Here is a 16,392-nt window from a genome sequence, read left to right as displayed (position 1 = left end):
GGATTTGGAAACTCCTTGTGATACTAGCCTCTGGGTTGATAGTCCAGGATGGCTTGCTTTCCCCACCTGGGAATTCCAATTTGCCCTCTGGGGCCATTTACATAAGACTCTGTGAGATTACTGGCATTACATCTGGCCTTGAATGGATGATTCAATGTCAGATAATTTCATTCTGGTTTTGTAGGAATCATAGAATGTCAGCACTGGAAAGAACCTCAGACATTATCTATTTTTGGGTTTCCAAATTTGTAGCAGATGTGTCACCACTCGCCTTCCTGCACGCATGGAAGATATCTCTAATTGGGTACAGCAATCTTTACATCTGTGTCATTTAAATCCTTTTTGATGTACTACTGTATGTAGTCATTCCCAACTGTTTGAAATTAGCATCAAGAGGAAATCAGTTTTCCATTGTATCATGAGTCTAATATCCTCTTATTACAACTGGGAAAATTAAGGAGATGACATTTAATACGTCTGTGGATTAGACGTGATTGCTGTGAAGTGAGTGTTATGAAAGTTTTGAGATAGGAAAGGTTGTGACTACAAACTACAATCATTTAGGTACCAAATATCATCTCCTTTGCCTCTGCTGTTACTTTTTTCCTCATCTTTCATGGAATAAAGATAGAAACCCTCTTAAAAGATCTTTACCTTTTTCCCACACACCAGTCTTCTCCCCATACACTAGAGGCGGCTAAAAGAAATGACAAATGATTATTTGAAGTATTATTCCATATTTTGTTCCTTTTTATTTTAAACAATGAAAGAGTTATGCAAAGCCTCAGGCCTCAAGCCACCCCCTCTCATCTCTCAGCATCTTTGAAAAGAGCAGTGTGGGAAAGTCCCATACTTAGATCTAGGAGACTTGGTGCTGTTAGAACTAACTGAGGATCAGTCACTTTCTGGACCTCAGTTTCCCCTATTGTCATAGGAAGATGTTGAACACTTCAGAGGGATAGAAAACTGGATTCCTCATGCATGGGAGAGAAAAAATTGCGCCCTGTTGGAGAATAGATTATGAACACTTATTTCCCAGTGTGTGTGTGTGTGTGTGTGTGTGTGTGTGTGTGTGTGTGTGCATATGAATGAAAGGAAAGCATATTTAAGGGAAGGGTGAGGATTGGCTGGGAAAAGGTATGAAATAAAGTGCATTTCCATTTTAAAAATCATTAATGAAATAACGTAGACCTGTCTTCAAAGTTATTAGACATCACTGTGATTCTTACAGCTTAGAATGGAGCCTTCCCTCTGCATTCGGAGGGCATATAAGCTCTGAGCCTTGCCGTACACTTTTCCAATTAATTCTAGGGGAAAACCAGAGAAACTTGGAGTTTTTAGGCAGACCAGCAGAGATCAAGTTTTGGCACAGCCTAGATTTTATTTTTTCCTTTTGAGGATGGTAAGGGTGGCCAGGGAAGGGAGGATTGTCAAATACGTAGTGGTCCCTCTGTCTTCTTTATCATATACTCTAAGTAAACTGGCTTCAATCCCAGCCTTCTCTTCTCTTTTGTACTGGCTCCTCTTTGCAGTATGAAAGTTATGAATATAAATTAGAAGATAAGCAGGTATTATATGAGAACATATTTATTGGCTGAATAATAAAACTTAGTTAAGGAGTTATGAGAATTAAAATTCCCTCTACTTGAAGTACAAATTTTCAATAAGCAAACAGAAGCAAAACCCTTAAATGAGAAAGAATACACTGGTAACCTAAATCACAGGCATTTGGGGGGGTGTCAAGGCAATCTACCTACTTCTTTGTAGTGGACTGCAGTGCTGATGACACAGACACACAATGAGAGACACAGCAAATCAGCATATCACAGGAGTGCATAATCACCACAAACCTTAGACTTCTTGAATGTGACCCCTTTAACTTACACATACCCACAGAGGCACAGCGGACATCTCCCTGCAAAAGGTGATTTGCATATAGTTTCTAGCCCATACTTAAGAAAAAACAAACCAAAAAACCCAAATCCAAAACCAAAAAGAAAACAACTAAAGACCATGGTTAATAAATAAGAAGGAAAAGGAGAAGAAACCGGCAACTTCCATCCTCTGCCAGGCATGCTGAGAAGCACCTCTGACCTCCTCTGAAAAACAGGCGACTTTGACAGCTTTCAGAGCCCAGGAGAGAAGGCTGAAGGCAGAAAGGAGCTGTGCACATGCTCCCTGGGTATTTTCACATAATCTTCAGGATGAGGAAGATTAAACAGTCCCTACTGCGTAAACTGTGTCCTTTCAGAGGTGGCTGAAACAGGTGTCTCTGCAGAGATATAAAGCCCTTCTAGGAAAGGCAGGAGACATGGTTTTAAATTCTTCTTTCCAGGTGACAAATCAATAGCGATCACATAAATAGTGTACAAAACTAAAACCACTCAACTCTCACTTCTTTCTTGTTAAGATCACATCAGATCACTCTCCAAGTGCAAATCTGGTTACAGAAAGTAATAAGTATATGGGAAAAAGCCCCGTCTCTGTCCCCCACCTTCCACCACGGGTCTGATGTGATTCCCTCTCCCTGGAAGTTTGCCCTTCCACCTACACTTTAAGATAATCGTTTTTCAGCCGACCTAGCCGGGTCCCGTGGCTTCTGATGGTGAGGGCCAGCAGCTCGTATTTGTCCCTGAGCCCCACGGAGATGTCGAGCGTTTCCTTCAGCAGGGACCTGGTGTGGACCAGCATCCCCAAGAAGTCCTCGTTGAGCCTGCTCTCTTGCCGGCTGTCCTGTTCCTGGCCCTGCTTGAACTTGCTTTCCAGCTCAGTGAGAGACTTGTCCGAGTTGGAGTAGGCATCCCCGATCTGGTGGGACTCCCGCCGCAGATACTTGCCGTAGCTCTGCTCCCCGTCTAGGTCGTAGGAGATGCTCTTACTGATGCCCTCCAGCACGCGTCCCGCGTCCTCCACCTGGCGGCCCAGCACGGTGAATTCCTCCCGCAGGGTGAGGCTCAGCAGACTGCTGGCTGGGCTCCCCTCCCCTTGAGAGCAGCGCCGTTGGTCACTCACCCTGAAGAGCAGCTGGCACTTCTCGGGGTCATCGTTCTCCTCGTAATCCCCGTCGGGCACAAAGTAGTGGTGCAGAGACCCATTGGACATCTCTGGATAGAGAGGGCCATCGAAATAGCCCTGACACAGGTGGCACAGAAAACCCATCCAGAGGAACTTCATGAACACCATCCTGGATATTCAGGATGACCGGGGACCCCTAGGAGAAGACTTTTCGCCCAGGCGCGAGGAAGGGGGTCCCCTAGGGAGTCAGCGCCCCCCTGAGACGGCGTCAGCCTCAGTCCCAGTAGCCTCGCTGCACCCTGGCACCCCCTCCCCAACTGGCTTCATGTGGCTGCGGCACCAGAGCCTGGGTAGCAGCCGCCGCGCCCGCAGCCCAGGATGCACCCTCGCTCTGAGCTCCTGCGCTCGCTCGGGTGGCTGGAACTCAGCCGGCTCCTTCCAGACGGGATCCCGGCACGGGTGGGGAACCCCTGCTGCAGCTCTCTGGCTGGACGCTGGCTGGCTCCGTTGCCCTACTCTGGCTCTCTGAGTTACCCCTCGCTCCTTGGGAAATGGAGCCTGTAGCTGGAGAGAAAGGTTCTTGCCCTCTGATACTATTTCAACTCCTGGACTGGGTGGGAATGCGGAGCTTTTCCTTTGGCTAATGATATCCTGAGGATCTCTTTGCTCTCAAATTACAGCTGGTTTCGTCACTTGGAAGCCAGGGAACAAGTTTGGAAAGAAACCTCTCACCAGGTCTGTGCTATTAAAGGTACAGGGTCTCTTTTTGAGGATTGGTAAGGAGACCCCGGAAAATAGAATTTAGCTTAAAGGAGAAAATGGGAAGAGGATAAATAGAATTCCCATAACAGACAGACTGTTTTGCTATTAACGAATCGGGAGGAAGGGTAATTACCCTGGAGAAATGCCATTTCACTATTTAAAATTGTTTCCAAAACAATAAAATAAATGTCAGTTAGTTTGCATTCGGTAGGTATGTCTATTTTTAGCATTAAAAAGTTTATGGCTTTAAAGGAAAATTTGAAGTGTATGAAATTGCAGTTTTGTTTGGAAATGGTTAATTAAAGTTACAATAACTTTAATACTTTGGTATAAATAGGAATATAGAAAACTGATTAACGTATGGTTGCAAGTATGTATAGGAACAAAAGCTGATAAATGAATTTTGCCAGTTTAATAAGTCAATGGGCAACTGAGATAATTGTTTAATTTCATGAAAGCCCATCCTTGCTAAGCTCCTCCATTGCATCTTTAACCTAACACCTTTACAGCTATTGCCTCTTTTGGGACACTTAAAAGTTTTTGAAGAATATGGGACTGGCACTGTTATCTCCAGTTTTCTGGGTGGAGAACCCAAGGGATAGAAAGTTAAACAAATTATTTGTTATCACAAAGATTGCAGTTCAGCCAGCCAGTACTCATTAAGTCACTGCGTCTTTTAATTTAATTTAGAAAAAAAGTATTTTTTTCACCAGGCCGTCTTAGTTTTTGATTTATGAATTGCTTAGCATATTGCCATCCTTCAGGCCATCTCATTTGTTCATCAAATGTTTATTGAGCATTTAGCATTCGCCAGAGTCTATTTTGTTCACAGAAAGAGCAGTGAACAAAAATAGAGAGAAATCCTTGCCTTCCTGGAGCTCACATTCTGGGACGTGGAAAGAAAATTAATATAAATAAATAAGAGATATTGTATGTCAAATAGGGGAGTGGAGGAGAAGACAGGGAAGGAGTCGGAAAACAGAGGCAGCGTCCCTATTTCTATGGTTATTTCCTCTTTCTGCCTTGAAATGTACCTGAAACACTCATGTGATTTGCCTGTGTTTATGCTTATCTCCCTCTCAGAATCATAAGGCACTGGTGTCATTTAGCGCCACAGTGCCATACTTGCTGCCATCACTTTCAATGACATAAACAACCCTGGCTAGACAGTGAGAAGTCCAGTTAAGTAATTGGATATTTGTTGATGTGATGCCACATGCATAGATTTTGAGGAGCGTGTTGACCACACATTTTAATTTTTATCCAGAGACTTGGCATCGTGAAAACGTAGGTCACATGAGTTTTCTTAGGGTTTATGCTAACTAAAGACTATGACATTTTCACTGTGTTTCAGCAGAAAACTCCAACTTTCTCCATTTAAGAGACAGGACTCTTGGACTCAAGAACCATATTGCTTCATTCCTTTTCCCCTGGCACCTTGACAAATGACAACAGATGGATTCAAATTGGCCAGTCAGCCAAGAAAAGCAAGCAGAATTTACTCTGATTCACTCTACTTCTTGCACAATCCCTTCTCTGACTTGCTAACCAATTCAACTAAACAAGCCTATTTTAAGCACTTACTACTACTTGCCCCCTACTATGTGCAGGGCACAGTGTTAAGTTAGCTACAGATACAAATGTGTGCAATAAAAAGTTACAGCCTCCAAAGAGCTTGCTCTTTGGTTGAAGAGTCAGACGTGTATATACACACACGGTATTTGCTTTTTCCTGCAGTTACCTCCTTTAAAAGACAAACTGCATGTCACGAAGCTGGAAGGAATCATTCTGGTGCAAGTAACTGAAGGTCCAATTTAATCAGACTAAAGGCAAAGGAAATTCCTTGACTTACAGAAAGTCTAAGATTAGATTGTTTTCAACCCAAACCTGCCCAGAATCTAGTTTTTCTCTTACCATTTTTTCATTCTACTTCTTCAGTTTATATTCATTCTTGGGCAGTCTCTTTCATTTGTGGTTCCAAGATGGCTACCAGTGTCTTCTGGGGTTACAGACTTCTTTGTTCATGTCTAGCAGGAATGGCAGGTTAGATTTTCTGGTAGCTCAAATACAGGTCCTTCAGATCAGCCTCAGTGGCTACAGTTGGACTGATTTAGAAGATGAATCCGTCCTTGAACCAGGCTGATCATAGTCAGAAGTTTGGGATAGCCACTGGGCTTAAGACAATAAACCCAGTTCTGTAGCCGAATGCAAGTTACCATGAAAACTATATAGTTGGGAAACAGGAACCTGCTTAACAAGGGGACAGCATGAGAATAGATTCTGGGGAAGTAACTGCAAATATTCCCCCTTCCCCATGCTTTTGTCTTCAGTACCCACTTCTGAAAGACATTGGCACCCTATTGCAGTGCTGTGCTGGTAAGCATTCAACAGTAGGCTTGAGGGGAGGAAAGAACCCCCTTTCTAACATTTGCTGATTTCCATGGGGTAAATACTCTCACCATGGCTGATGCCATTGAGTGCAGAGTTAGAATGACATGGGCAACGACACATCATTATATAGCATTCCTATCATACAGATACATTAGACACAGATGACCACTAAAGCATAGAATATAGTAAAATGTAGCAAAATAATTAAGAACTGATGAGTTTTACTTATGCATTCCCTTTAATTTAGTATAATTTATTTAATTGTAAGTTTAGATAACTTAATTTTTAATAATGGTGATCAATGTTTAACAACTGACTTGCAAAATTCCTGAAAACCTAACAACTGGCTCTCATGAGCCAGTACCAGCCAGCTCCAGCCCGCTGTAACCTTTTGCATTAAATGCTTCATTTCGTTCACTTTTTATAAACATTTGTTCATACATTCTTCGTATATGCCCAATTCCATCTTGGGCTGTTCTACCAGGATCAGAGTTAAGGTGGGCTTCTGACGATTGGTCTAAAACAAATGGAGCCAGAGGAAACATCTAAACACAGACAAGCCACATAGAGGACTTCGAAGAGTAAAATCAAGAAGCACCATCTGCTGAAAGGGACAGCAGTTGAGTTTAGGGCTGAAGATTAGAGACAAAGGTAAGGGACAGGAACTAGGTGAATTCAAGAATAAAGGAGGAACTCAGGGTCAGGGGCCAGAGTCATATAGATGTCATGTAGATGAACACCGTTGCCCAGTACCAGCTTCTTATATGCAATCCTTGCTATGCAGTACCAGCAGGTTTGGCTAGCTTAAAACTTGCTTATCCCTTATCCTTTTCAGTGCACTTTAAAATCTTGCTCCTTTGGTCCAGTTACCACTTCATAGAAGGAAGGAGGAATTCAGGTTGGCACCCTGAGCCTAAAGACCTGTAAGATTTCTTAAGCTCTGTGACTTACCCCTGACAGGTTTTTTGTGATCCTCTGACTGTTTCTGATTATGGTAATGGTAGAACTTTTATAGAAAAGGGCCTTGTATGCATTAAGTATAAGAAAGGTTGGGGAGATTAGGTTCCACTGTATAGTCTTTTAGACTATATTTGGTTTCTAACCGGAAAGGAGTCTCTGGGAAGTGGAGGCTCCCAAAATCCCCCCGAAACTGTCAGGCTGAATTCACCCCTGGACCATGTCAAAGAAGATAAATGAACAAAGGGAATTAGCCTGGGCCAGAATCGGGGTCCTGGGGTGGGACAGGAAGGGAAAAATAAAGGGGGGAAGATGAGGACACAATATTTAGCACTTTGGGGATTATGTGATCAATTAACATGTCAGTAGCTTTTATTGAGCAGCCATTGTTTACAAAGGGTGGGAAGGAGAGAGGAATAGAAATGGATGAGAAAGAAAGAAAACAGAGAAGTAGGGAATGAGGAAGGTAGCAAGGAAAGAAGGAAGAAAAGACAGAAGGAAGAAAATAAGGAAGAGAGTGGAATGCATTTTGATTTTCTAGTCAACTATTTGTCACATTAACTCAGTGAAATGGTCATTATTATTTACTTTAAGAACATTGGTTAGGGGCAGAGGAGAGTTAATTAACAAGAACAGTCACACAAAGTTCCCATCAAAATTAGGCAATAGGGCTTCCCTGGTGGGGCAGTGGCTAAGAATCCGCCTGTCAGTGCAGGGGACACGGGTTTGAGCCCTGGTCCGGGAAGATCCCACATGCTGTGGAGAAACTAAGCCCGTGCACCACAACTACTGAGCCTGCACTCTAGAGCCCACGTGCCACAACTACTGAAGCCCACATGCCTAGAGCCCAGGCTCCGCAACAAGAGAAGCCACCGCAATGAGAAGCCTGCGCACCACAATGAAGAGTAGCCCCCACTTGCCGCAACTAGAGAAAGCCTGCGCGCAGCAACAAAGACCCAATGCGGCCAAAAATAAATAATAAAATAAAATAAATAAATTTATTAAAAAATAGGAACAAACTCACCTATGAAATCATAATTAGAATGGTTACAAGGAAATAAGTATAATGTGTGAAGAGAGTGATTAGTTCTCCCATCTTTCTCTATTAGTCAGAATAGGCATGATATGCTGTGGTAACAAGCATCACTAAATGTCAGCACCAAATTCAAGTCTTCTGCAGCTCAAGGTGACTCAGTAACTCTCCTCTATGTGGCAACTCTACCTGACCATTTACAACATGAGACCTCCCTGGTTAACGTGGCAGAGGAAGAGGGCTCCAGAAAGACACGTGCTGCACTTAAATGCATTGGCTCAGAAGTGACACGTGCCACTTTGCACACTGCCTATTGGCCAGTGACATGACCCTGCCTTGGTGCAAAGGGAAGGGGAGTCTAATTCTTTCATGTGCCCAGAAGGAGAGGAAAACCAGATGTGGAAGAACACTAGGTATCTCTACCACACTTTCCAGAAAAAAAAGCTGTTAGAAATATTGTAGAACTACCGAACAGGAAATGAGGCTGTAGGTTGTGAAATAGATTCTACAATAATGCAAATATTTCTTATTTGCAGCTAGGTTAGAAAATACTCTCAAAGAAAAGACTATAAGCACTTCTTTTATTGTCACTACCAGATTCAAGGAATCTGTGATCCTATCCACCCATTTCACCCATCAACACAGTCTATGCTAATCATAGAGGAAAGAGCTAGGGAGAGTCAGAGAGGTGGAGTAGGAGAGTCTGAAGGAAGGGAGGGAGGTCAAGAGTATGAGGAGGGTTTCCAGGAAGGTACAGGGGGAAAGCATGGTATCAGGTAGAGGACCACCCTTAGCTGAAGGGGATTCTGAGGACACAGGTACAAGAAATAATGCATATGGTGGTGGGGAAGGGAGGGGATGGAGGGGGGCAGTTAAATTCTCAGGGAGGAGACGCACCACTGAAAATAAGAGCTAGGGGGTCCAGAGGAGAGAAGGAGAGTGCTACTAAGAGGCTGGAGCCAGGGATCAAATAGTGTCTGTCTGTGCAGCACCATGCCATGTAAGCTAAGCACATTGTAAGGATTCAGAGTCATTTGGGAGGGATTTTATCCACCATTCTAGATGCCTCAATGGCGTCCCACTGCACTTTGACTGAAATTCAGCTTCCTTAGTTAGCCTACCAGGTCTTGCTCTGTCTGATCCCAGCTTCTCAATTTCCACCTTCTGCAATGCCCCACTTTGTTCACTATGCTTAAGCCATATGGGATTCTTGTTCAAATCTGTTCTCATCTGAAAGTCTTTTCTCATTCTGTTTTCCCTGCCTAGAACCCTCTTACCCAACTCCTGTCCTGCTTCATGCATACTCTCTCATGTCTTAACTGTAATGTCATTTCCTCTAAAAGTCTCTCCTTGATTTCCAGATTTTACTTAGTTCTCTTGAACATTCCCTATCATACCACCCTGTTCTTTTCCTCGTGGCATTTTCCACTATTTATAATTGTACTTTATGTATTTATTTGTTCTAGGTTTGTCAGTCCAGCTCAACTTACAGCATATGAAGATAGGAGCTATGTTCACTTCTCTCTCCCCAGTGCCTGGCACAGTGCCTGAATCATAGGAGGTGCTTAATGAGTTTTCGTCAGCAAACCCTAGGTTAAGTTGATCACTTCCTATTTAGTGTTTGACAAAGTGTTTTTGTAGTATTTCAGAGTTACTTTTTCTTTGTTTTTTTGTAGTGTGTATTGCATTGCATTGAGTTTCTGTTAAACTGGTCTATCTCCCCTACTTAACTGTGAGTTCCCAAGTGTAAGGATGTGTTTTACTTACCTTTATTTTCTCTGTGATTAGCACAGAGCCAAGCGTATAGCAAGGACCAAATACTTGTTAGTTGTTATGATAGCTAAACTGTAGAATTCAAGGAATTCTATTATTTAATGATGGTCAGATAATCCATCTTATTTGAGCACATGTTTTATCCAGCCAACAGTCAGCCAGTGATGTCTCACACTTAATCTGGATGATCCTGGCAGGAGAGAAGGGAAGAGCCCTATGCATTCCAATATTCAGAACATTCAGAAGGGAGTATCACTCAGAAGGGTGACTTTTGACCCACTCTAAGTAAACTATGCAGCAGTCTGTACATGTGATCCTAGTGTTCTGGTCTATAAGCTTCAGAAGCATCAGACCACCCTGCAGGGTAGTTTGTTATTTGCCTGGTAAAGATTTTCTCTTTTCTGCTGTTGAAAGCACATGCCTGGGTTGTGATTGAACCGGGTTGGAGAAGAATCTGGCCTTGTTTATTTCCCCTCTTTAAGCAATGTTTTTATTTTTCCTTATTTTAATTCTCAGGTCCGGTAGAATCGGGGGAGATGAGAAAAGGTAGAGACAGAGTATGAGAGAGTAAATTTATTGGTCTCACTTCAATTCTTCAGGCACTTTGTTCAGCAGCCCACATGGGGAAATAGGAGGAGTAGATGCAGGTCTACACTCTGTGGAGGTTGTGGGAAACATGGATGCAAAGAGTCCGCAAATTGAAGTGTACAGTGAGGATCACAAGGGGGTCCCACAAAGACTGTGATGATTTTAGGGAGTTGAATCTCACATCTGATTGGGAACAGGACAAGTGTCATGGAATTTTTAAGCCAAGAGCCACTGACTGAGGTTACCGACGAACAAAGTGGCTGAGTCATTCCCCTTATTTAAGGCGTTCTGTTGTTTCTGGTCTCAATAAAACTTACAAAGGAGCCCATGAAATGGCCAAAGAGGTGCCCCTCAGAAATCAGCCTGGGCAGGAAACGGAGGGTTGTGGCAGGGTTAGTATTCACATTGTTCTTTCTTTTCTTTGTTAGAAAAGAGGAATATCTTCCACACTTGCGTTTCTTTGTTCTTGGCTGCCTTTTCTTTTTCAAGATCTTGAGGACTTTTAAAATGTCCTGCAGTGAACAAGTCCTTGATTATGCTTTAAATCCAAATTCAAATCTAATTTTTAATTCTAAAGAAATGCAGTTGGAAGAGGATGATAGAGGCTATTTTGAAGGTGAGTCAAAAACGGGCTTGTCATGATTGCCTTTAGGAGAAGTCTGAATAGACTTCACAAAGCTTATTTCCAGACTCTAGCTCCAGGCTGGACATGATTTACTCCACAACGTGTTTTGCAGCTTTGTTTATGCCACCTAATGACCCACGCTTTGTTTCTCATTTTTTTCACCTACTCCTCATTGGACCCTTATCGCTAATGACCCCAAATGTCAAACAGATGGAGGGAGAAGAGCCAGCCCATCTAGATGTTTGTCATATAACAAGTCACTTAAATATGCCTGTTAGGTATTGAATCTTAATTTAGGGCATGTGCTTGTCTGAAACTGGGATGCTTTTCAATCTGACCATGTTCAGAGTAGGTGCTCAGCAAATATTTGTTGATAGAAGTATTAAACAAATGATCACGAGATAAGTGAGCCTATCAATTTAATAATGACCATATGTTTTGAACTATGGCTGTAAGAGGACTCAATTGTATAGATTTGAGACACGATTCATTAGGGTGGTTAAGATTCTTCAACAGAATTTACATAACATGTAGCTAAAGATGATTTAGACTGAGCAAATATTCTCATTTACTGATGAACTTTTCCTGCAAAATTTTGTTCACAACAAACAACTCTTGATTTGTTGGGAGTGAGTCTGAGTCACAGCTTATCTTATCTTTAGCATGCTATTGCAGCTCTGTAATGATCAGCAAATAAAACAATGTAAGGAGCTATAAAAGGAAAGTATGACATATTTGGTTACATAAAAAAGTGTACGTAAAAATTATTATATAGTTGATAAGGGGCTAATATCCAAAACATATAAAGAACGCATACAACTCAATAGCAAAAAAGTAAACCACCTGATTAAAAAATGGGCAGATCTAAATAGACATTGTTCTAAAGAAGACATATAAAATGGTCAACAGGTACATGAAAAGATACTCTACATCCTTAATCATCAGAAAAATGCAAATCAAAACCATAACGAGATATCATCTCGTTAGAATGGCTATCATCAAGAAGACTAGAAATATATATATTTCTAGTATATTCTAGTATATATTTCTAACATATATCATGTTAGAATGGCTATCATGAAGAAGACTAGAAATAACAAGTGTTGGGCAAGGATGTGGAGAAAGGAGAAAACTTGTGGGCTGTTGGTAGGAATGTAATTTGGTGTAGCCACTGTGGAAAACAGTATGGAGATTCCTCAAAAAATTAAAAATAGGACTCCCATATGATCTAGCAATTCCACTTCTGGGTATTTACCCAAAGAAAGCAAAAACACTAATTTGAAAATATATATGCACCCACATATTCATTGCAGCAGTATTTACAACAGCCAAGATATGGAGACTAAGAGTCCATCAATGGATAAAAGAATAAAGAAATTGTGATATGCACATACAATGGAATATTATTCAGCCACAAAAAGAATGAAATTTTGCCACTTACAGCAACATGGATGGACCTCGAGGGCATTATACTAAGTGAAATAAGTCAGAGAAAAATATGCTCTCTCTTATATGTGGAATCTAAAAAAAAATTTTTTTTAATTTAAACAACTAAGCTCATATAATAGATTGGTGGTTGCCAGAGGCAGAGGATGGTGGGTGGAAGAAATGAACGAACTGCTGTTGTTGTTTTTAGTTTAAATAAATTGACTTAAAATTTATTATAGTTGTAATTAAATTGGGACAATATTTACAGCACATTTTGATAAGAAATGCTGCATATTCTTCGTGTGTATTGTGTTCATAGAACTCAGTAAGAAAAACACTGTCACACAAGAAGATAAATGAGCAAGTGACATGAATAGGCAGTTTTCAGTAGAGAAAATTATAGACCTGTTTAACATATAAAGTATGCAACCTTGCAAGTAATGAAAAGCCAAAAATTAAAATAACAATGAAATAATGTTTGTCTTAATACCTTAGTATAAAATAATTATAGTTCTTAATGCTTTAATGTCACAGAAAAACAAGTATACTCACATACTGAAAGTGGGATATTAATGGGTTTGACTTTTCTGTAAAGCAATATGGTTATTTTTATCAGGAGATTCAAAGGTTTTCATATCCTTGGACCTAGTAATTTTGTTCTTAGAATATATATCAGTAACATAAACAGAAATGCACAGAGAGATTTATGAGCAAAGATGTTCATCACTGCATTGTGTCCAAGAATAGGCACCTAGAAACAAGCAAGACATCCAAAAGAGAAAAAGTTAAATACATGGCACACCGTATGTTGGAACTATTTTGCCTTTTCTGAAAAGTAAATTTAAAGATTTTTTAATAAAATGGGAAACAATCATGATACCATAATCTATTTATATATTTATATAGAGTATGGTATCATGATTGTTTCCCATTTTATCAAAATGTTTAATAAAGAAAACAACAACAAAAGGAACAACACAAAGTCAAGATGGTGATATGACGAAAGGTGGCATGTTTATTTCTATGGAGGGATTGTAGGCAATGCTATGTTCTTCTTTAATTTGGTGTGCTTTCTTCACATTTTCTACAATAGGAGATAGTATGAATTTTGGGAAGAAAAAGAGAAACAAAGAAAGGAAATTAGAATATAGAGGTAGAAAAACTTGAGCTGCATTCTGAAAGCACTTGCCTCCTGTAGCTCCTGACTTCTCATTCTTTAGGCAGAAGGCTTCCCTGACATCCTCATCCTGGGTCTGCAGCCTGCAGACTCTCCCATGCATTTGACTCCTAAACCACTTGGCTCTGGAGCCAGATACTCAAGCCCTGTGGATTCAGGAGCCTCTGGTAGATTCATTCCACTGTCAAAATAAAACACAGCATGTTCCATTACTGTAGACTTTGAGGTTAAATTCCTAAATTTTCATGGATTGGAATTTTTGTTGGGCTGGAGGGCAAGGTGAGGGATGATGCAATTCCTATGTGTTGTAGAGTATTATTTTGTGATAAAGCCTCTCTACGCTAGGCTAGATGAAGAGCTTCTAACCACAAATCTTAAAATCCAGTAATTAGAGTCAAGATAAATAATCCAAGAACTGGATTTTCTTTTCTTTCTCACTTTCTGGTCTTTTGCATATTTATTAAGACTGCTGCTTTCCAGATTTTTCCTCACACCATTACCTAAATGGAAGGGATTTCTGTTAGGTAGCTTCATAGCCTAATTGTATCCTGTAATGTACACGAGAAAATGTTAAAATCCATAACGTTATATACCATATATTTTTTCTCTTTCATTTCTTTTAATATAAATGAAGGTTTCTTTCAGGAATGTTTAAGCCAAGTTTGAAGATGTGTAGCTGTCTAGAAAATGTGGTGTTGTAAAGAAAATGGGGGAAAAGTTATAATTTCTCATTTTCAAATATGAAAAATAAAGAGAACATGTTTTAATGAAATTTAACAGCAAAATTTGTCTTGGTTTTAACACTAATTATGGAAAATACCCTTTGAAGCTTTTTATTTTTCAATGTTGTGAAATAAAAAAAGAAAGTTTGGATTTTAAGAAAGTTTAAAAATAAAGTGTGTACTGCCAGGGAGGTCTGTCAAGTATCCAAGTAACATGATGTTTAGAAAGACTCTTAACAGTATAAAAAGATAGAGCATCCTTTTTCCTTTCCCCTAAGTAGACTAGTGTCTGGTACAAACTGACAGCAAATTATAATTTATGAATAGTGGAAAAACTTGTGACTTATAATAACCCTGTTGTGACAGCACAGTAATATAATAGGGCTGATGATGTTTAATACAGAGAGAGCACAAAATAAAAACGTTCTCAGGTCTTCCCTGGTGGGGCAGTGGTTGGGAATCTGCCTACTAATGCAGGGGACATGGGTTCGAGCCCCGGTCTGGGAGGATCCCACATGCTGCGGAGCAGCTGAGCCTGTGCACCACAACTACTGAGCCCGCACTCTAGAGCCCGTGCTCTGCACTCTAGAGCCCGTGCTCAGGAGAGGCCACCGCAATGAGAGGCTCGCGCACCACAATGAAGAGTGGCCCCTCTCGCCACAGCTGGAGGAAGCCCGAGCGCAGCAACAAAGACCCAACTCAGCCAATAAATAAATAAATAAATAAAAATGTTCTCATTGTTTTCTTAGAGATTTTTATTAGCATTAAGGATACTGAGCCACTTCACTATGGGGTATGTCACTGGAGTGCATGTATGTTTGGGTAAGATGAGAAAGAGGCTTTCTGCCTAGGAAAAGCCATCTTCCTTTTTTCTCCTCCCAAGTGGTTTATTGATAATGGCTTTATCTCAAAAGCAGGAGCCAAGGAAAAGGACAAAATGATCCCCAGAGAAGAAAAATATTCCTTAGGAATTACAGAAACAAGTTTAAAAATAACTAAAAGTGATTTGTCATTAAAAATTTGCTTTCCACTTGTAGAATTGTTTTTAAAATTTTCAATTAGAGGAAAATATTTCTTATTTTTAACCTCTCGGGCCCTCCTTGGCTCAGGTACGACTGCATTCCAAAGCTGCTTGAAGAGAAGGGATTAGCTTTGGAACAGCAAATTCACTGTGGTTTGTATCTGTGGATGTGGAGGTCCAACAGCTGACAGGAAAGAGAAAAAGTAAGCACTCAAATGTTAAGCCTATATGAAACCAAACATTAGGCTATTGGATACATTTTGGATGTTTGGTAATATGTAGGCAAAATACTTCTGTGTTTTGCTCTTACTCTAGATATTTCAATATATTGGGAATCTGGACTTAGAATCCTAAACACGTAGAGATTTATAGATATTTTAATTTGAGGAAGAAAGACTGTTGATTGAAAAATGCCATCCCAAATAACCAAAACCATAATATGATCAGACTATGTAAACTCAGATATTATAGGGAAACTTAACACACTAAAAAAATATCACATTGATCTGTGCTTCTGGCCAAGATGGTGTAAAAGAGTTTGAATGCATCCTCCAACTTGAAAATAACTAAAACACCAGACATAATACATTAAATAACAGTTTTCAAGACATGGGGCATTGGGCAATGGAGGAGAGTGACCCCTGAGAGAGAGGAAACCAAACATGAGTAGGGAGGGAAACCAAGGTGGGTCTTGAAGTCCAGGGAGGCTAGGTTGGCTAGAGTTCACAGAGTAGAGTCATGGAGAAGATAGAACTGTATGCAGTATGAGCACCAGAAATATGTAGAGGATCTCCTTGGAGTCTTCAGCGGAGTGTTAATAAGCACGGGCATGTGAGAAAACCACCAGAAGTGGATAAAGAACCATCCAAAAGAATTAGAGGGCATAATCTCTACAGCTCA

General features: G+C 40.6%; 1 protein-coding gene across 1 annotated transcript; it reads right to left on the bottom strand.

Annotated features, from left to right (window-relative positions):
- Positions 1-753: 753 nt before the first annotated feature.
- FIBIN (fin bud initiation factor homolog) lies at positions 754-3,607 on the bottom strand. The gene has a single exon (XM_060017355.1). The coding sequence runs from the start codon at positions 3,181-3,183 to the stop codon at positions 2,548-2,550; it is 636 nt and encodes a 211-aa protein (XP_059873338.1). The 5' UTR covers positions 3,184-3,607; the 3' UTR covers positions 754-2,547.
- Positions 3,608-16,392: the final 12,785 nt, after the last annotated feature.

The sequence above is a fragment of the Delphinus delphis genome, chromosome 8 (genome assembly GCF_949987515.2).
Source record: "Delphinus delphis chromosome 8, mDelDel1.2, whole genome shotgun sequence".
Lineage (NCBI taxonomy): Eukaryota > Metazoa > Chordata > Mammalia > Artiodactyla > Delphinidae > Delphinus > Delphinus delphis.
Note: the sequence above shows the minus strand (reverse complement) of the source record. Positions and strands in the feature narration are given on the sequence as shown.

What these genes read in the sequence shown, in the direction of transcription:
- FIBIN (XM_060017355.1), bottom strand. Translation starts at nt 3,183, where the DNA reads ATGGTGTTCATGAAGTTCCTCTGGATGGGTTTTCTGTGCCACCTGTGT.